The following is a 23,539-nucleotide window of genomic DNA, read 5'->3' as shown; positions in this document are numbered from 1 at the left end:
GTGAGTATCATTGCATTTCCATTAAAAAAAATAAAAATAAAAAAAAAAACAACAGAATAACTGTTTTAAATCTTAAAAAGATAAGCCAACTCCAGACCATACCCTGTCCTCCTCTGGAACTCTGCAACAACTACAGTAGGAATGGAGTTGGCCTATGATCCTTGAGAGCCCCTTCCAGCTCGGGACAGTCCGTGGTTCCAAGTGGTTCTGTTGGACTTGCTCTGTCTCAGTTCTGTTCTCTGGGGCTGGGACCCTCACCCAGCTGGAGGGACTGCAGAAGTGAAGGAGTTCCCATCTCTTTCAGCCCAGAACACAGCAGGGAGAGCTCTGTGCCATGAGGGCACACACCTTCCACCTCCTCCTCAAAAGCAGGTTTAAAGAGAAGCCAGGAAGGGACTCCAGTTGGTATCGGCTGCACGGCAGGAATCTCATCTCCCTAAGACACCTGTTCATTTTAAGGTGACTGTCATTTCCCCACCAAATAGCTACTGAATGTCCTCAATTCTACTCAACTGCCCTCTGCTCCTGCTTGTCTGGGCCAGAGCGAGGGCACAGAAAGAACAACTCACCCAGGAGCTGTTCGGCAGGTGCCCCACAACCACCTTCATCCAAAGCCCTTGAAGCACACAGAAGTATAAGACATCCTACCTTTTCCCTTTCTTTACACTCTCATTCTACCCCTGAGACTTATCCAGCTCTCCCTGTGAATTCTAATGGAAAAGAACAAAAGCAACCCAGCCAGGACGGCAGAATAATGAAGGAAATTCAAACTGCTTTATCTACTCCAAAGAGAAATCCTGCAGCACTACGAGCCCTCGGCTCCTGAATTGAGTTGTGCACACACGTTGCTCATTAAACAGCCTTATCTTACACATAACCAGTGACTGGGAGCGAGAGCAACTCCTGCAAGAACTGGGGATAAAAATGAGCTGCACTGAATTAATGTGGAACCACTCACAAAGCTTTGTCTTCCTGAGATTGCAAATTCAACAACTGCCGGCCTGCCGAGAGAATTCTGTGCAGCACAATCAGCACTCAGATACATAAATTACAGCTATTTCCAGTGGAAATAATTTTAGGCAAAATGCTTGCATATGCTAGTTTCCCCACCTGGATGGTATCCAAGTTTTAGCAAGACTTGATTCTTCTTTTCCGTAGAAAAATCGGAATCGCGGTAATTCAGAAGTCAAACTAAGAATATAACACGTTGCCTGATGCAAAAATTTAATTTACTTGCAAACAGACCTGTGTTTACACAAATCTTGCAAAAAAAAGTCATCCTTTTTCCCTTTAATTCACCTTTCAGAACAATGCTATTGGACTTCCTCGATAATTGAGTCCAAGGAAACAGAACTAAGGGGGGAAAAACAGCTGAGTTCATGCAGAACGTTTTTGTACAAAACACAGGTGGTGTTATGGCTGTGAAACTTGGAATTTGCAGCACCTGAAGCTTAAATCATGAACCAATATGAGATGCCTGAAGATTCTTCAACGTGTTGATAAGAAATCCAGATAAATAAAAACCTACATGAAGCACAAAATCATGGACTTCCCTGAAGACCATCAGGTTAAGGAGGTCCCCACAACCTTCTCCCCCCTGCTCACCAGCACTATCACGCAGTTACACATCAGACTTTGAGGCAACAACAGGATTTTGGCTGCACTGCCTGAGAACTAGAACTCAGTTAACTCACTTCTTGCCTCAAAATAGCACAGCATTACTCCTTTGTTTTTCTACTTTCAACAGATGATGTGTAAAAATAATAGAAGGCTTCTCCTGTTAACACTGTTAAGCTTCCAAAATTTTACTAGTAAGATTTTGCTAGTACTGTAGCTGCTCAGTGCTAAAATATCCACTGATTAACTATCAAAACTGGTATAGTTCCTTTGAAATATATTAATAATTCTTCTTGGCAGATCAGATATGTCCTTTGAAACATATTGTTGAGGTACACGCTCAATCTTTTTTAAAAAGCACAAAGTTTTAAAACATCTCAAATTGGGTATGCAGCACAAAAAAAGAAGGCACTCAGTAACACCAGGAAATATGGAAGTCTAGTTCCATTTACAATCAATTTCTATAATCCTCTTCCCAAAAATCAAGTGCTTAAAACGCCAGTGCTGACACTGGCAGGTAATTCTGTTACACGGGAGCAATTACCCCGAGGAAAAGGCTTTGCTGCTGTGAGCTCATCCACTTAGGGCTAAAATGGACACAGAGTGAAAAACCTGTGAAAACTATATTAACAGAGCTCAAACACTCCCAGAATTACAGAACATGCTGAGTTGGAGGAGGCCCACAAGGATCACTGAGCAGACCCAAGATTCTATCAAGTTTATAATCAAGCTCTCGTGCAGGATCAGCTGCTGGAGCCAGGGGGTTGTCTCGGTGGTAACTCTGCTGAAACCATCCTGGTTCATCAAACGTTGAACACACACCCCGCTTTTGGAAGTCTGATTGACAGATAAGCTGAGAGCTGGCCTGCAGAGGTGTGACTGGCACTCAATCCCTTTATACTATAAAAGTCCAGTCCCCTCTTGTGCAGTTGGGTTCTTCTGACAAAACCCTCCCCGGGAGTGTGTGGAGATCCTCCCTTGGCTGGGGATGTCCCCCAGGGTCACCCCTCGAGGCTGAGAGCAGAGATCTCCCTTGGTCTGGGTGAGTTACATCAGATCTCTACTTAACAATTATTTCTTTTTGCTAGCTTTAATGTAACTGCTTCAATAATTGCTTTGTTACAGTGCACTATACTACTTTATATTATACTCTACTAGTAGATTTTTAGTTGTTTATATCGTTTTAGTGTTTATGTTGTGCAGTAAATAGTTCTGATTAAGGTTTTTTGTCTGGTCATTTGTATAAAATAAATTATTCATTTTATATAAATACTCTCGTTTTGCCATCATTAAAACCTGTGGGACAAAGTGGTTCAAGACCTCTATAATTCCTTCCAATTTAAACCGTTACCACAGTCCGAGGCTAAGATGGGATTCAGCTGCACCTAAAGCCTTCCCTGAGAAGGAGTTTAGAAAGCAAGGGAGTCCTTCCTGCACCTCAAGACTCACCAGCAAGGCTTTGCTTTTTAAAACTTAGCCTTCCACTCTGCCATGACACCCTCATGGGACCATCCCCAGAGTCACACCATGTGCCTGAGAGCTCTGCCCACCCGAGCACACCCATGGCCATGTTCTGCTGGGTAACAATTTAAAGTCTCTGCTGAAAGCAGCTCGGTGTCCCAGGAGGAGCAGGGAGAGGGTGCAGGATGTGGAGGGTCAGATAAATCACCCCCAGCTCAGTGTTTCAGATATATCACCCCCAGCTCAGTGTTTCAGATATATCACCCCCAGCTCAGTGTTTCAGATATATCACCCCTACCTCAGTGTTTCAGATATATCACTCCCAGCTCAGTGTTTCAGATATATCACCCCCAGCTCAGTGTGTCAGATATATCACCCCTACCTCAGTGTTTCAGACATATCACCCCCAGCTCAGTGTTTCAGATATATCACCCCCAGCTCAGTGTGTCAGATATATCACCCCTACCTCAGTGTTTCAGATATATCACCTCCAGCTCACCCAGCCTGCCAAGCAGTGTCACCTCCTCCTCTTCCAACCTGGCAAGAGTCTTCCAAACACCATCTCTAGCCTTGAATCTCTACCCTTCACTACTTCTGTGACTTCATCTAAAGCTAGAACTGAACATTCCATTATTCTAAACAGCAGCCCGTTCCCACAGTGCTGTTCCAGCACACAGTTCAATGCAGGGCTGCAGCTCCACTCCCCTGGGCCAGCCTTTGGGGCTGGACTCAGGAAATCTGCTCGTTGCTGAGTCACCCGCCCTGTGGCCCCAGGACCTCCCATGGCTCCATCCTCCTGGCCCAGTTACCACTGCAGGATGGAGCTCTCCTGCCTGAACAGGATTCCTGGGACTTGGGCCAGGGAACGAGCTGGCAATGCCACGTTACTCTCTATTCACCACACTGATATTGCAGAGGACACGAGGTGGGGCTGGACTTGATTTTAGAGGTGGTTTCCTGCACTAAGACTTGGTTTCATCACCATCTCCTACTCCTCAAAAATCATATCTGTTCCAGCCTACTTTTCATGTGATGCCAAGAAGCACAGGACGACAGATTTTTAGAAGAAATATAAATATGTACTCCCAATATTATTTCCTTTTTGTTTTGTTCATTTGTTTTCACTCATTCTGCAAAAGCAGATGTTTCTCAGGTTGCCCAGAGAAGCTGTGGCTGCCCCTGGATCCCTGGAAGTGTCCAAGGCCAGGCTGGACAGGGCTTGGAGCACCCTGGGCTAGTGGAAGGTGTCCCTGCCAATGGCAGGGGGTGGAATGAGATGGTTTGGAAGGTCCCTTCCAACCCAAATCATTCCATGATTCTATGATTCTGTTTCATACCATTTTTGGTGGAGAAGTATTTTCAACATCGCAAATGTGTCATCACTATTTAAGATGCCACAGAAACAGTTCTGACAGATTGATGACTGGATCACTGCCCTTTCACTCTGAAATTCAGATTAAAGCTTTGTCATTTTAAAGCCATTGGCAGCTCCAAAGCCACCTCAAGTACTAGAAGTTGTTTCCATATGTTTTATTTCTGTTAGCAGTAATAAAATTAATTTAATCCAGCATCAAGAGACTCATCATATTCCACTCTACTGCACAGGGCCAGCCTGAGGTTTATGTAAAAATCTATTGGAAGAAAATTTGGGGGGTTTTGAAAATTACTAAGTGATGATATTGCACATTTTAAGGACTGGTTATAAAACTGTAGAAGAATCACTAAGGAATGATTAAAATCAGCCAGAAAAGGCCATCTTTACATATAGTCACTGAGTCATTTCCATTGCACAGCTACACACTTAAACTTGAAAATTAGTTTTACAAGTTAGTTTTAAATTAAATTAGTTTTAAAGTCTATCTGCCTTTAATTCCCCAAACCTGTACTTTGCAGGTTCTCAGAGAGGAGGCTGAGTCAGACAGTTCAAGTTGAGTTTCCTGGAGTAAAACAAAGCAGAAAGTTCCCAAAACTTTGCTTCCTGCTCAACTCTGTCTGCAGTTTGTCAGGGTCTGTTTAACAGCCATTCCTCCCACTCCACACAGCACAGAATGAGGCTGACATTCTACAACTCTTTCCTGCTCTCAAGTAAATTAGACAATTACTTTTCCACTTAATCTAAGGTATATCTTTACAAGAAATTAGCCTTTCTGCATGATCCTCAACAGACACACAACTTCCCACCTCCTCCACCCATTAAAGACTGAGACTTTTCTTTTAGTTCAGCTAAATAATTTAGCTGGTGTCTTCTCCATAGCTGGTACTTCAGCTGCCCTCTTCTTCCTTCTTTTTAAACTAACTTTCAGGCTCTCCCCTCTTTCTTTGCCTATATCATAAATTAAATAGGTACTCACAGAACACCCCACGTTTTTGGCAATAAGGAGCCATGAAAGCCCTCTCCTCCTATGCACTATTACTTACAGCTTCCCACAATTTGTACCTCATTTCTCTTTTAAAAACAAACAACTGGGAAGGAACAACTAGGAGGGAACCAAAAAACATCAAAGAGGACAGATAAATTCCACATTTGCCCAGGACAGATGCTGGGAGAAGGTCAGCAAGGTGCCCTGTGCTGCCAGCTGACCCCAGCACGAGCTGCAGGAAAAGCATCCCAGCAGGAATGTCGTGGAGCAGTTGTGGGGAGTAGCTCCAGTCAGCTCAAGTGGAATTCATCTCACTGGCAGAAAATCAGCACTGGGATACCCAGGGAAATGGTTAATTAGATGTTACATCTTTAAGTCATTTGTACCACCACTAATGTCCTATAAGAGTAGACCTGGGAGAAGGAAAGGCAGGGCAGAGGTGTTCCTGGGCAGGTTTCAGGGCTGTTCTCCTCAGAGCTGCTCCCTGATCCTGTGAGTGCCTCTGGACCCCACGCCCTGCTCACCCCCTCGGCTCTGTGTCCACACACAGGGGCCACAGCAGAGGGCAGAGGAACCTGGAGACAAACTATTGCTGAAACTTTGCTGTGATACACCCCATACACACATTCTCATCTGGAACTGTCAGGTAACACTACCAAATATCAGAATTGCCTGTAAAACAAATTACATTTTCTACTGGAAACATGTGAACAAAGACAGCTAATTAAAGCAGCCCCTCGCCTCGACAGCTTCACAGCTCACTGTGTGTGTGTTCATTACATTCAGAATGCAAAGTGTTCAAAGCAATTTATCAATTTTAATAGATTTAACAAATACCCGGGCTTGGAAATTACATGGCATTGAGCAAAAGGAAAGCCAGGTGAGTTTATTACAGTGCAACAATGTTATAAGCAGAAAGAATTTTAAGGGCTTGCACAATGGGATAATACATTATTTTTTGCCACAATGAGAAAGCCAAATAAAAAAGTCAAGATGATTTTTAATTGTTTCAGTATATTATTTGGAATCATATTGCTTTTCTGCATCAACCTTACCCCTGCACGGTTAGATTTAGTGTTTTCTGCATTTCAAAACATCTTTTGTATGTAAAAATCTAGGGCATCTCTTGGATATTGCATTCTAGTATGAAAACCACCAGCTATTCCAAATCCAATCTCTTGGTCAAGAGTCTGATGACACTCATTCAGCTGCAAGGGACCAAACCAAACCAAGGATTCCCATTCCCAGGGTGTGTTTGGTGTCAGACTCCATGGCCCAAACCCTCCTTGTGTCCCAGCCTGGGGGTGGGGAGGAGAGGTGGGAAAGACAGGGACAAAACAAGACAAAAAACTCCACAAGAGACAGGTATTTGCCTCTCCTTTGGAATCCTGGTTTTTTCTATTTACTGAAAATGTCTCAAAATACTCTTCTAGAAGAATTAATAAGTTTAACGAGGATGCCAAAGGTGGAAGTTTGTCAGGATGTAGGCAGGGCAAGGGAAGGCAATGCCTGGTGCAGAGCAGACTCTGTGAGCCAGTGCCCATGGCAGTGCAGCTGATCCAAGAGACTGAGCTGGTCCTCCCTCTGTGTCTGCCAGAAACACGAAGATAAAGGTTAATTACTGTACCTGTGCAGCCTTGAACATGAGAAACATCTCACTGCCACATGACAAGGCACTAAACTGCCACCGGGAGAGGTTTGTGGTGACCCAGCAATACCTGTTAAGATGTCACCCATCTGACCTCCAACCCATCTGACCTCCAACCCATCTGACCTCCAACCCATCTGATCTCCAACCCATCTGATCTCCAACCCACCTGACCTCCAACCCATCTGATCTCCAACCCATCTGATCTCCAACCCATCTGACCTCCAACCAACCTTCTGGCACAGAGGAGGGCAAAACCAAATGGTTTCATCCCAGTTTATTTGGAGTGACCCTTTACCTTCAGTGTTAATGTCTGAGTTGCTCAATCCCAACCAGTGCTTTCGCTTACTGACCACACACATAAGTTGTAATTTCACTCCATGTGGTGTCCAGTTAATGCTGAGACAGAACATTCTATTCCTGGCCTCTCACCTGCTGCAGCTCCTTCCTACACATGAGTTCATGAACTGAATGGAACCACTTGGCGGGTCAGTACATGGATTTGTTGGTGCTTTGCTGATATCTCTGTGAGCAGGAACAATGACTTCTTCTCTTCTCAGTTTAAGCACCGTTCCCCAGACTGAGCTGCTCATTTCATTTGAGATAATTACATTTCATCTTCATTTGCCAGAAATAAAGGAAAATAGTATGAAGTGAATTAACCACAATGTAAAGATGCTGCCTAGACACTGATAAGGGGCTGAGGGAGCTTTTGCCCAAGACAAGGCAAGAGCTGACCAGGATGATGTGCAGCAGAAACATAAAAACACACCCTCAGTGACATTTCACCTCTGAGAAAACGCAGTTTAAGAGGGAGGGTGAAAGAGTTACACTGAAAAAGCATTTCAGGACTATGGTTGTGCCTTGTGCTTGCATTGCCTGCTCCTGCATTAGCCTGTTTTCCATGAGAGCCTAATTTTAGGCTCTCATAGGAGTCTGGAACTGTCTTGGAGTCAGTTGATGCTGAATAACAGAATTAATTCACCGAACAGCCTGAAAGCAGAAGATGAGATCAGCACCCCAAGGCTCTGGTGCCTGCAGGTCTCTGTAGGAACACGTGGTGCTGATTCCCACCACCACAAGCCCGAGGCCTGGACACAGCAGGAATGTGCCCCATGGATCCTGCCAGATTCTGTGGAGGCACCAAGTCTGAGCAGACCCTTCCTCCAAGGGGTACAATTGACCTGGCAAGACACACCAACATTATCCCATCAGTCCTTCGGCCTGTCAGTCAAATAACACACACACTGAAATATCCCAGTTTGTTAAGATGGGGAGGGAACAAGGGCTGGAGTTCTATTTGTGGTTAGTTTTTAGGTAGCACCCAAACCAGAGCTGAAGTGACTGGCCCTCAGCTGTGCCTGTACACAACTTCAACACCTCAGAACATGGTCTCTAACAGATGAACTCAACTCTTACCAGAGTGCACCCACAGCAGTGATGCCACACACCCTCCCAGCCCCACCTGAGCAGCCAAATCCCACAGGAGGCTCAGCAGGTCGAAACAAGAATGACCACTACAGGTTGAAACATGACCTCAATCAACCACACTCATGCAAACCCATGTGCCAGTGGATTTATTTTCAGATTGCATTAGTCCTTCCACAGCCTGCCAGCACACTGGCAACTCTGCTGGGAGTTAAAAAGCCAAGGAATAAAGCACAGGCATCTTCCTACAGCTCGTGATTCTCTCCAGTTCAGTTGCTGTGTATTAAACACACTCCCAACTTGCCCTGCACAGCTCAGGTCCACACACACCCATCTCTGACTTTGTTGTAAGAAAAAAGCATTTCAGAGGATCTTTAACCACTTGCTGCTGACTTCTGGTTTTCTGATATCACACCAACTATTCTGCAACTCACCTGTTTCTGTGCATGGGCTGCACACCTGTGGCTAAGACCTGGATTTTTAACTCTGCAAGGGAAGACCCCGCCTTTCTTTTAGGATTTTACAAGAAATAAAATGCAATGTCTTTAGATGCAAAGTCCTGACAGGCCCCAAAACAAGCTGCAGGGCTTTTATGGTGAACCCACAGCCAATATTATGAGCCTTATTATCAGTGATCAATAGTTCCACCCCTCGAGAATCAAGGCATCTGCTTTATGGCAATGGTCTAATGAATATGGAACACTTTGGATTCAAGTATGGAATTTGAACATTTCAGTCCTGTTGAGAGCACTTTTACAAGCTCTGCAAGTTTGACTCAGCCACATCTGCAGAGAGGTAGGAATAAAAGATACCCTGGAGGTAACAAGTATAAAATAGTAAATGAGTAAGTGAGAAGTAAAGTATCTGATAATTCCATTAAATGCTCCACATTCCCCGAATCTTCCAAGTGTATAATGAGGATTGTAATAACGAGTCAATGAAGGTTCTTGCTGTCAGGCAAAGAAGAGGAGACTACTAAGAAAGCCAGAACAAGCATATGGACTTCTCCCCAACACAGATGCTGCCCCAAAATCTGGCAAGCAGCTTTGCCAATACAAATGACTGTCAAGCTCACATTTTGACTGAAAACACCAGAAAGTAACTATAAATCACTTTTTGCAATGATCAAAAATAATACATCAGTCTTAAGCCACACTTGAATAGAATTATTCAGTAGCTTATCAAGGTCCTTTATTCAAAATGAAATTGCATGCTAAGCAGAACCAACAAACCCCACATTCTAAAAACACCTATTTCTATTTAATGCTTTTAAATAAAGTATTTTCTTAGACCAAAGACATCAAGACAGAAAGAACATGAGGTACACATACCTGATGCTTCTTGAGCTGTCACCTTCAGACCTGTAAAGTAATACATAAATACTTAGGACATAGTTATTTCCAGCATTTATAATTCAAAAAATCACATACCTTCTTCAGCATTCCCTCTCTTTGTGTTCCAGTGAATTTCTCTAAGGCTTGTTGTATTTTTTCTGCTAATAAGACATTTAGAAAAGAAACCAGCCTACTTCGGTTTGGAATAAATCTATTAGAAGCTAAACACCAGTTAACATTAAAGTCAATAACTGCAGTATTAAAACACGTTGACACCCTCTGAACCCTCAGTAAAGACCTTCTGCAATACCAAAGATTTGTGTTCCAGACTTGCCAGTGAAAAGCACAGGCCTCTGACACTCTTCTAGAAGCAGATTAGTTTGCACCTTTGTTTGTTCTTCATCTTTTTTCACTCTTTAGCTGAAAAGGTCACAGGCAAATAGGTTTAAAAATCTAATCCCCAAGGCTTATCAGGCACTACCCAGAAAGGGCTAAGATTTGCAAATAAAGGTAATTTAAAATATTTAAAACCTCATCTGAATTTCATAGATGAGGAAATAAAGACATACTAAGTTCCAGAAACTCCTAAAGGGCATGTTTTTTTAAGGTGAGATAATTTCAGCAATCCAACCTGAAACAAAGTTTCTCCTTTTTCCCCAATATTTCTAAAGCAAGGAAATTTAATTCAGGGTCATTGACACTGCCAAGAATCCCATCTCCAAAGAGAAAGGGGAACATAATACTCCACCATTTCATCAACAAACACAAAATCCAGAAGAAAACATGCAAACATTTGCCCAATTCCTTTCTTTTCTCACTCCCAAGCCATCCAGCCTCAGTGGTACAGAAACCTTTGACAGATCAGCAGGCTCTGCCAAACCAGGAATCAAACACTCAAAGCAAAGCAGGAGATTCCAAAACAAGGCCTCAAAACACCATTTCCGTGGCATCATCCAAAATAAAAAGGTGACCAATATGAACTTGCAAACTCCAGCAGATCAGTGACCACAAGCCAGCACCAAAGCTGCATCCTCAAATTTAAGGACAAGGGTGTTTCTTTGGGAAATTTCTTTAGGAAAGTCCCTGCCAGAATGACTCAAACACCCCGACACCCATCATCCCACCCACCTTCTAACACAGCCCGGGGGCACGAGGGCAGAGGGGAGGGACTGGCCCAGGGCTAAATTCTGGTGTCAGGTCACAGCTTCATGAGGTCACAGAATCCCAGAATGGTTTGGGTTGGAAGGACCTTAAAGGTCATCCCATTCCACCCCTGCCATGGGCAGGGACACCTTCCACCAGCCCAGGTTGCTCCAAGCCCCGTCCAACCTGGCCTTGGACACTTCCAGGGATGGGGCAGCCACAGTTTCTCTGGGCAACCTGTGCCAGGGCCTCCCCACCCTCACAGGGAAGGATTTCCTCCTAATATCCAATCTAAATCTCTTCTCTTTTAGTTTAAAACCATTTCCCTTTGTCCTATCACTGTCTGCCCCTGTAAAAAGTCTTTCTCCCTCTTTCACAGAAAACCCCTTCAGGCATTGGAAAGGGCTCCAAGGTCCCTCCAGAGCCTTCTCTGCTCCAGGCTGAACACCCCCATCTCTCTCAAAGCTGACCCAGAGATAATTCCTGAGTGTCTTGTGCTTCCCTTCTCCCTTTCTAAAGCCTGCCTGGTCACTTGAAGCTGTCAGGTTTTTAGATACACACACAGGTGCTCTCACAGACACACAGGAACTTCACAGCAGCTTTTTCTACATGAAAGTTCTGTGAACCCAAGGGCTGGCAGAGAGCTGAGCTCACCTCTGCATCCCCAGGAGTCCTGAAAAAATTAATGAATCCGGTGTTTAACTGACACCTTCCCACACTGCTTTCAGCAAATTACCTCTGGCAGAACATGGCTGAGAAAGATGTTCCTGTAATTGCTTGTACTTCCAAGTTTTCAAATACAGCCCAGACAACTGCACTGTTAATGCCTTCATTTTCTGCCTTTCCTCTTGATTGGAAGAACAAAACCATCCCAACAGGGAAAATGTCTCCAAGTACTCAAAGCATCCCAGTGTCACTGGAAGCAATCAGAGATCCCAGACCACCTTTCCATCATCATTAGAACTTAATAAGTATTTTAAATATGGTGAGAGGAGTCCCAAGGTAAAGGCTGGGGCTCAGCAGGGTGCTCTGAGCTATGTCCCAGCACCAAGACTGGAACCAACCACTGTCCCCAGCTGACCCCTTCCAACCCAGCACAGTCAAAACCAAGCAGGACCAGCCCTTCTTCATTTTGAGGAATCCCAAAGGTTAGGAAAGCTGTGAAATTTTGCTACTGCCAAATTTGCATTTTCCAGGCTAGGATTTACTCCAGTCAATTCTGCAGAGTTATTCAGAGCTGGTCAATTCTGCTCAGGGAATGAGTGACTGATGAGCAGGCCTGAATGAACCCTTTGCTCAAAGAACCCACTACCTGCAGTTTGAAATAAAGCATTTGATTTCCTTTAAGCATTCTTTAAAAGCCAGGATTTGGGATCAATATTTATGCTCTAAGCATGTGCTGGGCTCTGGATTTGGTTTGTTTCCTTTTCACCCAGACAAAAGATATGAGACTGTCACTGCTGAGACAAGGAGAAAGGTGAAAAGACTTCTGGCAGCATCTTGCATTATTTATTTTAAGGTAGACTTTTAAGGAAAAAAGGCCTACAATATACAGAATATCTTCTGTGCTACAGTACTTTAAACAGAACACTCTCTAGGATTTCTCCTCTCAGCCCTGGCTGGTTCCCAAGATTTCATTTCGAAAACTGAATTTTAACCCACATTCCCATTGAAGTACAAGTTTGTCTTCTTCCCAAACCCAGGAATTTCATTCTCAGTAGGAAATACAGCAAAGCATATCCTCTTTGAGATTGTTACAGTCAAGAGAAGAAGAAATTACTTTGCTTCTATCAGTAATTACTGTAATTTCACTGCAAGCAGAGGCCAGGAGGAACAGGTACCATCATAACAAACCTTGGGCAAAAACCCAAATGTACAGAACAATAAAAAAACCCCAGTACTTAAGATTTACAGGAAGCTGCAAACCAAAGGGACTGGTAAAATCCTGAAGGACTTTTATTTAGGTTTGTACTGCCACCACCCTCTGTCAGCCCACATCCAAAAGCTGGGGAGTTCAGAAAACCTCTCCATTCACGTTACCAAAATGTCTCTTTTTCTTTGCATACCCGAGTGACAGTCACCACTATCCTCCTATAAATACCCTGGGCAGGAAAACCACGAGCCAAAGGAGTTGGTTGGCAATTTTTCAACAAACTATTCTTGGTGGGAGGTTTTCAGCTCCTAAAAATTGAAAGCCATTTACAGGAATAACACAGTTTTGAAGAAGACTTTGAGAAATGCACGAGACAGAAAAGCCACTCAAATTGGGAATGTGAGAGGTTCCCTTTCCCAATCAGCAGGTCTCTTGGTCACTGAGGTGACAGCAGGGGCAGGAGCAGCAGAGCTCAGTCAATGGCTGTTCCTCATTCAAAGGATTTTTGCAAATCTCTGGCTCAGCCCAGCAGGAAATGTTCAATTCTTGTCATTATTCCTCCTCTTCGAGTCATAATAAACAAGCTGGAAGTCTTCTGGCATCTGATTTGTTGTTCACACTTTGAGCTGTACTTAGAAGTGGAACAGCTCAATCTAAGGCTGCTTCCCAAAGCAGCTTCAGGACCAGCTTTCCCTCTTGCTCATAAAAGTGATTATTTTCCAAATAAAATACTGTTCGGAACCATTAAGTCTTATTATATAGACTGATATACACAACTACCCCTGCAACCATTTCAAGCTCAGCAGATACTTTATTTGGGCAATGAGCAGAGTTATGGCCATGTCCTATAAAAACAGATTACACAGAAAGTATAAACAACAGTTTTAAACCTCTACTTGTCTAAGATTCATGTTCAAGGGTGCAAAGTGTGGCTTTACATGGCAGGGTAGAAAACCAGCACTGAAATCTTCTTGTAAAACCCCACAAGTGGACAGGACTTCAATATTTTTCCCAGACCTACAGCCACCTCTGTGGCAGCAATTCCAGTCAGATCTCCCTAGAGCTGTCACTTCCATCACAGTAAAAGGAACTGGGGAAAAGCCAAGGTTTATAACAGCATGTCAAACATCCACACTAAATAATCAGACTCCATCTGAAATACATGTTCTTACAAGCCCCAGGAACTAATGTTATTTTAGGAGACCTCCTACATGTAGAGTGTACAGTAACCATATATTAAAGAGCTTCTAATTCCAATTTTAACAAAAGGAAAAGATTGGACCAAGTCTTTACACAGCAATACAAGGATCAATGCTTTTGATTAAGCCTTGCTTTGAGCACAGAAAGTGCCTCAAGAAACAAACCCACACCTGGTACAGGTTGTTCTGTAGTGTGTGAGTCCTTCAGCATTTGTAATGCAGAGGAACAGATTCCCTTCAAGGAGAAGAGCTTCAGGGAGAATTCACTGATGGCTACACAAATGATCCTCCTTCATCAGGAGGAGGCAACAGTGTGTTTCGGTGTGAGGTTTCTGCAGGTGAATGTTCTGAGCAGCAATTCAAAACAAGGGAGATGTTGCCAGGAAACCTCCAGCCCCGGCTAAAGGCTATTAGAGCTTTCCAGGATTTCTATTTGAGGCTGCTGTGTCTGAATGATATTCTGTGCCCCTGTGGATCACAACAGATGTGCAACGCTCTGCCAAGGAAAGAAACACCCTCTCCAAGGGGTCTGGGAAGAGCAGCCTCATGTGCTGCACAGATCCTCAGACTGGAGAGCTAAAACCTGCCCAGCTCAGAGACAAGCACTGCCCTGCCTTGTCCTCCTGCTCAGTGGGTCTGGACCAGCATCACAGCACTGCCAGCAGTGTACAGAGATCAAAGATCCCACAATGGTTTGGGTTGGAAGGGGCCTTAAAGCCCATCTCATTCCATTCCGTGCCATGGGCAGGGATGCAGGGACACAGAATCCCAGAATATGCTGAGCTGGAAGGGACCCACAAGGATCATCCAGTCCAACCCTGGCCCTGCACAGGCCCATCCCCAGGAGTCCCCCCCTGTGCCCCAGAGGATCAGCCAAACCCTCCTGGAGCTCTGGCAGCCTTGGGGCCGTGCCCACTGCCCTGGGGAGCCTGGGCAGTGCCCAACCAGCCTCTGGGGGAAGAACCTTTGCCTGAGATCCAACCTGAGCCTGCCCTGACACAGCTCCAGCCATTCCCTGGCTGCTGTCCCTGGTCCCCCCAGAGCAGAGCTCAGTCCCTGCCCCTCCTCTGCCCCTGCCCAGGAGGTTGAAGACTCCCATGAGGTCTCCTTCCACTAGACCAGGCTGCTCCAAGCCCTGTCCCACCTGACCAGCACCCAGGAACAGACAGAAGCAATGGAGATTCTCCCTTCCAAATTGTGTTAGTCTGCAAGATTATTTTAAGCAGGGTAAGAAATACTCTACTGGGCTGAAGACTTAAATGAAGTGATAAAGCACTAAGACTAGTAAGGCCTGTCCAGTCAGTGGCATTTCAACAAAAGTTTCAGGATGAGAAAAATTCTGAATTTCACCATGAATTACAGTCCCTTCAGCAAGATTCTGTCACTATGCACAACAGAATGAAGGAATGAGCACTCACTGCAAAAACATGCTCCTGGCCTGCCCACCCCAAAAGTAACAGACAGAACAGATCCAGAAGCACAATTCTTGCATTGTACTTGGATTTAATACTGAGATAAAAACTATACTGCACAATAGGAAAAGCACTATTTTCACGGATTATTTGAAAACAGCAATATCCCAACAACCTCCTTGTTCTTTTCCAAACAATATGAGAAAGTCTAATGGCCACCCCCATTTGATTCAGCACCTCACTGGATGGAATCTCCAACAACTTCCTATTGACCATTCCTTTCAGAAGGTTCCATCTGAGGTAACACATGATGCATGTTAGAGTTGGGAACAGAGAAGATGCTGCTAATAAAGGACAGTCTTTGGAAAGAGGTGTGTGAAGGCAGAATAAATGTAAGCTCAAAGATGTCAAAAGAAAAAACAGTTTAAACTAAGTTTCTCTATTTCAATGGCAATCAAGGGTTTCTACTACCTCACTCTTCAGAGATGTTCTTGTTAAAGCAAGCCTTCTGCATACTGAAAACTGGGAAAAGCATCCACAAGTTTTTCCTTGGGAAAAAAAAAATGGTAACAGAAAGAGATCCACAAGACATTATGTGATTTTTTTTAAAAAAAAGCTTAAATTCCTAGAAGTGTTTCAAAAAAAAAAAAGCTTAAATTCCTAGAAGTGTTTAAAAAAAAAAATCTTAAATTCCTAGAAGTGTTTCAATGTCACAAACCAGAACAAGTATTTACCCAGTAGAATATGAAGATGTGAAGTTTGATTTTAGTGAGCATAAAGCATCTAATCTAGTGATATCCAGCAAACTTAAGGACTGGAAAATAACACAGAGCCTTCCAGCCTGGCCCATGTCTGCCCTCACCACTGCACCTCCTGAAGGATAATGGGACACATTCCCAGGGGGAATTCAAAACAAGACAACTGAAGTTGTTAGTGCAGCTCTGCATCCAGCCCTTCCTCCCTAAAGCCTGTAGCAATGGCCAGGAGATGGATGGCAGTAATTCCCAGCACCCAAAGCCCAGCAGCAGGAGCAGGATGGGAACACCCTCGGGAGCAGCAGCACCCCAGCAGGGCTCCTGTGGCCTCTGGGGCCGCGTGTCCCCCCACACTGGTCTCACTGGATCAAAGCCAGCACGTGGCTCGAAAGCTTCATCCCAGAGGAGGTGCTTGAGGGTGGAACTGCTCCCCTTGCCAGTACCTCTCCCTCTGTCCGTGCACCATCCTGGCTGTGCTTTGATCCAGCAGTTTACTTGGAAGGGAACTATGGAGTGACCAGTTCCAAATGTCTCCTGCTGCTGAGACACAAGAGTAACACCACAGGTGTGAGAAAAGACAGCAAAATGTGGGGCTGCAAAGGCCCAGCAGCCAGTGAATGTCACAGCTGGCTCTGCCCACGGAGAGGTTGTGCCACATAATCTGTGGGATACTCTGTGTTTGGAGACACAACCCCACACCCCTGGGCTCCAACATCCCTCCCTGCAGAAGCCTGTGGCTGTTACAGGAACTCCTGAGTTCCAGAGAGCTTACAGGAGGGGAAAGGGGATCACACCTGCCTGCCAGAGAAGCTGTTGCCTCAATCACTTTGGAATTCAGAGACTCCCCAGACCACCAGCTCAGTTCAAAAGGTAGCACAGGGTCAACATCTATGAGACACCTCCCTTTTTCCAGTTACAGGAGGACTGAGAGCTGCAACACTTCCCCTCAAGCATTGTAGATAGTCTTCAGAATTTGCAGCCTGGAATCCTTCAGACTAACACTGCTGCCCCACTAACAACCATGTCTGATAAACCCCTTTAAGTGAAAATAAAACAGGTGATGGAACAAAATTGCGGTGCAGTAAAATGCAAGTCATTCATGCAGTTGGGAGGTTTGAAGTCTGGGTGCCTCCACCTTCCTTCCTAAAAGGCAGGGAACACCCCTTGGTGCACTGGACCAGGACCAGCAGTGCCTCAGGCCCACCTCCAGCTCTGAAGGGAAAAACTCCATGTGTGTCTTTGCAATGCAGTCAGCAAAAAATTTCCCCATGGAACACCCCAGAGAAGGCACCTTGTGGTCAGCAAAAGTCTTGGGAAAAACACCTGCTCCTAAGGCAAAGGCCTAAGGGATGAGAGTCAGTGTTCCTACTGTGTCTAGTCCCCCATCTCTGTTGAACAGACAAGTTTTGTTGTGTATAACCAGAAATAAAACTGAGGGCACTTCTCACATCCTGCAGCAAACACCATAAATTGGAGCCAGATTGGCTCTTTCACTTCTCTAGTTTAATGCCCTCTCCAGTTTCTAGGACCAGAAATCTGTACTTTGCACCTTTTCAACTGTATTGCAATAAACATTTCTAGCAAGGATGAATTCTGTTAATCCACATCAGAGAGAAATCTTGAATTCTGCTGTGCAGCAACAGGTGAATAATGCAGAACTGTGCCTCTAATTGCTAAATATCAGTTGTACTGGCTCATAGTCCAGGACTTAGAGCAGGACAGCCTGTCCTGTTACAGGAGAGAAACAAAACAGAGGCACCAGTAAAAGCTGACATCCCACATTATTTGATGAAACTGCAGCTTAGAGGTTTATAAATACATTAAATAATGGCACTTTCAGTAGTGCCAGTTTATATTTTACTCATGATAGTCTTACCAGGTGCACAGCTTTGTCCTGTCTCCAAGTGAGCAGCTCTTTTCCAACACAGTGCCTCAGTTTCTTATTTTACTGCAGTGCTTCTACTGTCCCATGTGGAGACACCTTCACATCAACACAATTAAACAAACCCACCACAGCCTTCCAAGAAATTCCAACTGAGTTACAATGGAACCAACATCATGCTAAGGCCTCAGGACTCTTGGTCACTTCAAGACACAGGAAAAAAGTTCTGTTTTGATAATATTTTGAGAGTATTCCATGTTTTTAAACACTGGTTTGATGTTATGCTGAATGGATTAAAAGCTTTCTGGTCCATTAGTCTCAGTTTTCCATCCATTTCAGCTCACTGGGCACCAGTTCACTGCTCACACCCTCAAAAAAAGCCATAAATACATTTTGACTGCAGGAAGCAGGAGGAGTTTAGATGTGATTTCCCACTACTGAACTGAAAGAGGAGTCTCACTCATGTCCAACCCAGTCTAAAACCCATGTCAGAACTATATACAGGTTACATATGTACTTGGGCCCCAGATCTCGTGGCAGGTCTGCACAGAAGGAACCTCCTCCCACCTGAAATGGCATCACACAGAGAAGTTACCACCAGGTGAGTGTGTGACCACCAGGTGAGTGTGTGACCACCCCCCAGATCCAGTGCCCGTCACAGAAGCAGCATTTTCGGGCCCCGCTGCAACAAAGCCAAGCCAGCAGGTGCCCAATTCCAGCTGTGTCCCAGAGACAGTCCCCAGTTCCACTGCTGGAACTGCCCCTGGGCTCTGGGCTGTAGGCTGGGAATTGCCAGGCTGGGGCAGCTCTCCCCAGGCACAGACACACGGGGTCATGAGCTCTGCTGGGCCGGGGTGAGGGTGTGCAGGGAGCCCTGTGCTAAAGCACAACACACAGGGACTGCTTCCAAGGGGAAGGTCATCAAACTGACTGGTAACCATGTTCATACCAACAGCACACTATTGCCACAAGAACATCACTAATCACATTCTTTTTGTCCTTATTTTCTACTCAAGAAAGCAACTTACTGTTTATCTGTCTTAAGTAACTGACAGTATAATGTTGCAGATGCCTTTTTTTAATACAGATCTACTATGTGTAGGCTGTCTACATGCACTCCTATTTACCTGTGGAGAAGACCTCCATCCTAAGGAATATCCTTCCATTCCAGCTCTGGGAATGCATTGCTCGGGTGGCAGTGACTACCAAAAGCTCCTTAGTCCTTACAAAGGTGTTACACACACAACATAGTAAGAAAAAAAATATTTTTTTTTTCCCTTAACCATGTTAAGAAAATTAATTTTAACTGTGAGTCTGAACAGGAACATTGCAAAGAGCCACTTCCATAGAAAGCAGATGCCATTTTTGTCTTTTAAAGCTAAACTGTTAAACCCAAGCAGAGGTGTCTCTCAATCCACATCAGGCAGCAAATACTTATCTCCCACAGATAACTTACGATATTCCATACTCCAGTCCAGCCATCTGGACCCAATCCTGAGCACTGTGCTCTAGGGACCCCTGCTTGAGCAGGGAGGTTGGACTGGATGACCTCCAGAGGTCCCTTCCAAGCTGACCCATCCTGTGATTCCATGATAAATACCATGGAAATGCAGCTACTGCCATATGGTCTCCATAACAAGCTTGTTATAGCCATTCCTGGACTGCTTACAGCCACTACTGTCCAAGAAATGTCCCTTCCAAGCTCTCAGTAATCTCTGAGGGGAGATTTGTAGAAGATCAGCTTGATTTCACTGCCCAGCCACCACTCCGAGGCATATGCTCCTGAGCTCCAGCTGGCCAGCACTGGCTGGAACACATCCCTCTCCACACTCACCTTGTGCATCCAGGAGGTGTTGTTTAGTAACCCAGGTTCTCTTAATGCCTGAAAATAGTCTGAAGCCCTGGACAGGCTGCAGAGCAGGCAGAGTGCTCTCCATCAAGGTTATTGAGACCATCTGTCCGCTCAGCGAGAGCCGGGACTACGCCTCCTCCACATGGAAACACGGACACACCACCACCTGCACAGCCTGGAACAGCCTCCCACACCAGAATATTAAAAGAAACCAGCTAAATACACGTAAAGCTCAGCATACAAATGCCACTAGCACAGGGCTCTCCTGCCTGAGCACAGAGATGCTGTGAATCCTCTGGCACAGCTGCCCTGTTACCTGGGGGAGGGAAGGGAGGAGCAACTGCAACAACCCTCTGTGTGCAGGGTAAATGAGCACTGGGATAAACACAAAGCAACTGGGAAATGTTCTGTTTCTGTCCCAAGTGTTTGCTGTCAGCTCTGGAAGGGGGAGCAGTGAAGCTGGAGCAGAAGCCTCACAACAGCACCAGCACTTGTGGCCACTTCCAGCCCTCGCTCACACGATCCCTTCGTGTTCACTGGAGCAGCACAGGGAATGATCCACGGGGTGCAAACACAGCCAAGCAGAGCACGGAGGAGAAAGCTTTGTTCACCAAAGTTCTCTTATCCTTCCCACAGCAGGCAGCATTAAGGATTCCATGCAATTAATGCCTCCAGAGCAACACACCCCTGTTCCCCCGGGCTCTGCAGCCTCCCCTGCTCCACACCCAGCCCAGCCCCTGTCTCAGGAGATGAAGCCATCGGGCTCTGCCGTGCAGCCAATGAGCTGAGGAAGAACACTGCCAGAGAGCCATATGGTCGGGAAGGAAATATTTTGCTTTGATAAGCAGGGGGTGCTCCTAAAGTCAGCATCAGAATGAAGGCCTGAATCTCAAGAGAGAACTGAGTAAAGTATCTTGGGTTTATGATCTCAAACCAATTTTACCTTTTTCTGCTGCCCCCCCTTCAATCATTCATAATTTGCAATGCTTATAAGAAAACTATTATATTACAAGAATTGCAAGGCTGTCTCCATTCTGTTTGAAAAACATCTCGTTCTTATTACATTTATCATTTCACAGATGAGTCAATTCCTGGTTTTCCCCTGCAGATGGAACCTTCCAAACCGGTTACTATTGCACCTCTCACCTGCAGCCTTGTCTGTCCCTACCTGATGAGGCAAGTGTTCCCTTGCAGTTCAGGAGGAGACCTCGGCAGAGGCCGAGCAGCTGGGAGGGGTGCAGAAGACCCCTTCCCCTGTACCCCAACGAGAGAGAGACTTTAGCTATCATTCTGAATGTTCTTCTTCTGGATTGATGTGGGAGGGCCCCAGGGGTGGTAGAAATTGTATTAATACTGTGTATTTATTTGCTTTTTAGTTTCTATAGTTTTTGTTCTGTTAGTAATAAATTTTTATATAATTCCCCCATGCTGAGTTGTGCCTGTCTGAAACCTTCTCTCTCACATCAAGGCAAATTGCGGGGGGCTTGGAAATTGGATTTTTGAGAGCTTTGAAACTGCTACACATTCGTATCAAGTATTTGTGCTGTCTTTAATAAAAATCTCTGTCTGCAGAGGGTTGTTGTCAAAATGTGTTTTAGGCACACGTGGATCACAAAGAGGCCAAGAATCTTCTACAAGAGTGAGATTTTCTGCACATGGAATTTATGTCCTTAATCCTCAGGCTTTAGAGGCCACTGCAGCTCTACACTTATCTTTCATATAAGACAAGATCTCACTCTGTTTGCTCTACAAGGAAAAAGCACAAACAATAACGTTTATGGGGTCATGTGGCATAAACCTTCCATCCCAGGAATTCATGCAGTCATTGATCCAACAACAATTACAGAACCCAGCACTGGAATCCTCCCTCTGCAATTTAAACTGAAGTACTTTATGGATTAAATTTTCAGTGTAAACTACACTTGAATCTTATTTCAAGAGGTGTCAGCACGTTAAATTCCACACACAGATTATGAGAAGTTGGAGTGATTTGTCATGAAAATGGCAAAGTTTTCTTTTAGAAAAATTACATGGTGCTTCTAGAGCACAAACTAGATTGAAAACTAAGATGCAAGGAAAGTATTAAAGCCCCAACATACTTAACCTCTGGATTAACCTCACTGCCTACACTGGCAGCTTTTGGGATGGTGCCAAACACGACGACAACATGAAACGTTTGGAGCAATAAAACTTGCTCTCAGTGGACTTGCTGTGACCTTCCCTGGGAAGAGCCACTGCTGGACTTTACAGATCATTTCTGGTAGATTGTAGAATCCCAGAATGGTTTGGGTTGGAAGGGACCTTAAAGCCCACCCAGTCCCACCCCCTGCCATGGGCAGGGACACCTTCCACTAGCCCAGGTTGCTCCAAACCCCATCCAACCTGGCCTTGGACACTTCCAGGGGTGGGGCAGCCACAGCTGCTCTGGGCAACCTGTGCCAGTGCCACCCTCAGAGCCAAAAATTTCTTCCTAAGTGAGGTTTAAGTCCCAGTCACTCTCTGATAACCAACCTTGTTAATCTGCCCCGAGGCCAATCTGATTTCAGTGGCCACATGGACATTCCAAACACCACCTGAGTTCTGTTTCCACTTATATAACTCTTTTCTGCAATTAAGACTAAATTAGAAAACCTGAAAAGATTAAGACAAAACCAAGTGTGCATCCTTCTATAAATCACTAGATAGAAGGCATAAAGGATGGAATTTATGTCTTAAAATTGTTTTATCTCCTCTCTCAGTTAAATCTTTAGAAGCACTGTAATTTGTAACTATTAAGCCTTTGCATGCAAAGACTACAAAAACACCCTGCTCCAGGAGACAATCCCGTAGCCAGGATACTTGGCTTCTTTAGGATGCCTGGAGGCCTCCGTTTCAATTATAATGGCTGTACTTACAGCTAATGGGTTTCTTGCTATTAGTCAGATTCCATCTGTCCCACAACCTGCAGTGGTTATTGGCTCAGCCAGCCCCGGCAGAAAACGTCCTTCCTTGGAGAATCTGGAGGTTACAGTTCTCTGAAATTATGTTGGCGCTGGATGGAGCAACAGAGGCCAGTTTTTCCCTCCTAAAAAATGCCTCACAAGGCTTTTGGTGGGTGGTTTTTTTGGGCTTTTTTGGTTGGTTGGTTTGTTGTTTTTTATTTGTTTGGTTGGTTTTTTTGTTTTGTTTTGTTGGGGGTTTTTTGGTTGTTTTGTTTGTTTGTTTGTTTATGTTTTTGTTTTTTGGGATTTTGTTTTTTGGTTTTTGGTTTGGTTTGGTTTGGTTTGGGGGTTTTTTTGGTTTGTTTGGTTTTTTTAAAATTTTATTTTTGTTGGATTTTTGGGATTTGTTTTGGTGAGGTTTTTTGATTTTTTTTCGGGGGGAGAGGCAGTGTTTGACATGGTTTGTGGGGCGGTTTTTTTCCTTTCTTAAAATCAGTCCCCCAAACACAAGCTCCAGTACTATTACAACTTTCAGGGAGAGTTTGAACAACTAATCCCGTCAGCTTTTCGAAGCATTACTTCAAATACTTTCTTTATCCCCCATAAGTGTTACTCAAACACTCCCTGGGAGATCCCTGCACTATCAGCTTTACC

General features: G+C 44.7%; 1 protein-coding gene across 6 annotated transcripts in view; it reads right to left on the bottom strand.

The window, feature by feature from the left end:
- IQSEC1 (IQ motif and Sec7 domain ArfGEF 1) overlaps positions 1-23,539 on the bottom strand; it is a 336,618-nt gene that overhangs the window by 253,462 nt on the left and 59,617 nt on the right. For 5 of the 6 annotated variants that reach the window (XM_039384585.1, XM_039384590.1, XM_039384583.1 and 2 more), the window contains exon 2: positions 9,846-9,875. The exons of the other annotated variant lie outside the window; for it this stretch is intronic. In XM_039384585.1, the coding sequence (XP_039240519.1) occupies positions 9,846-9,875 (30 nt within the window). The remainder of the gene's footprint in view (positions 1-9,845; positions 9,876-23,539) is intronic. 6 annotated transcript variants of the gene reach the window in all.

This window comes from Pipra filicauda, unplaced genomic scaffold, assembly GCF_003945595.2.
Source record: "Pipra filicauda isolate LSUMZ 115617 unplaced genomic scaffold, ASM394559v2 scaffold360_size730234_pilon, whole genome shotgun sequence".
NCBI classification, from domain to species: domain Eukaryota; kingdom Metazoa; phylum Chordata; class Aves; order Passeriformes; family Pipridae; genus Pipra; species Pipra filicauda.
The sequence above is the reverse complement of the archived record's forward strand: the minus strand, read 5'-3'. Positions and strand labels throughout refer to the sequence as shown.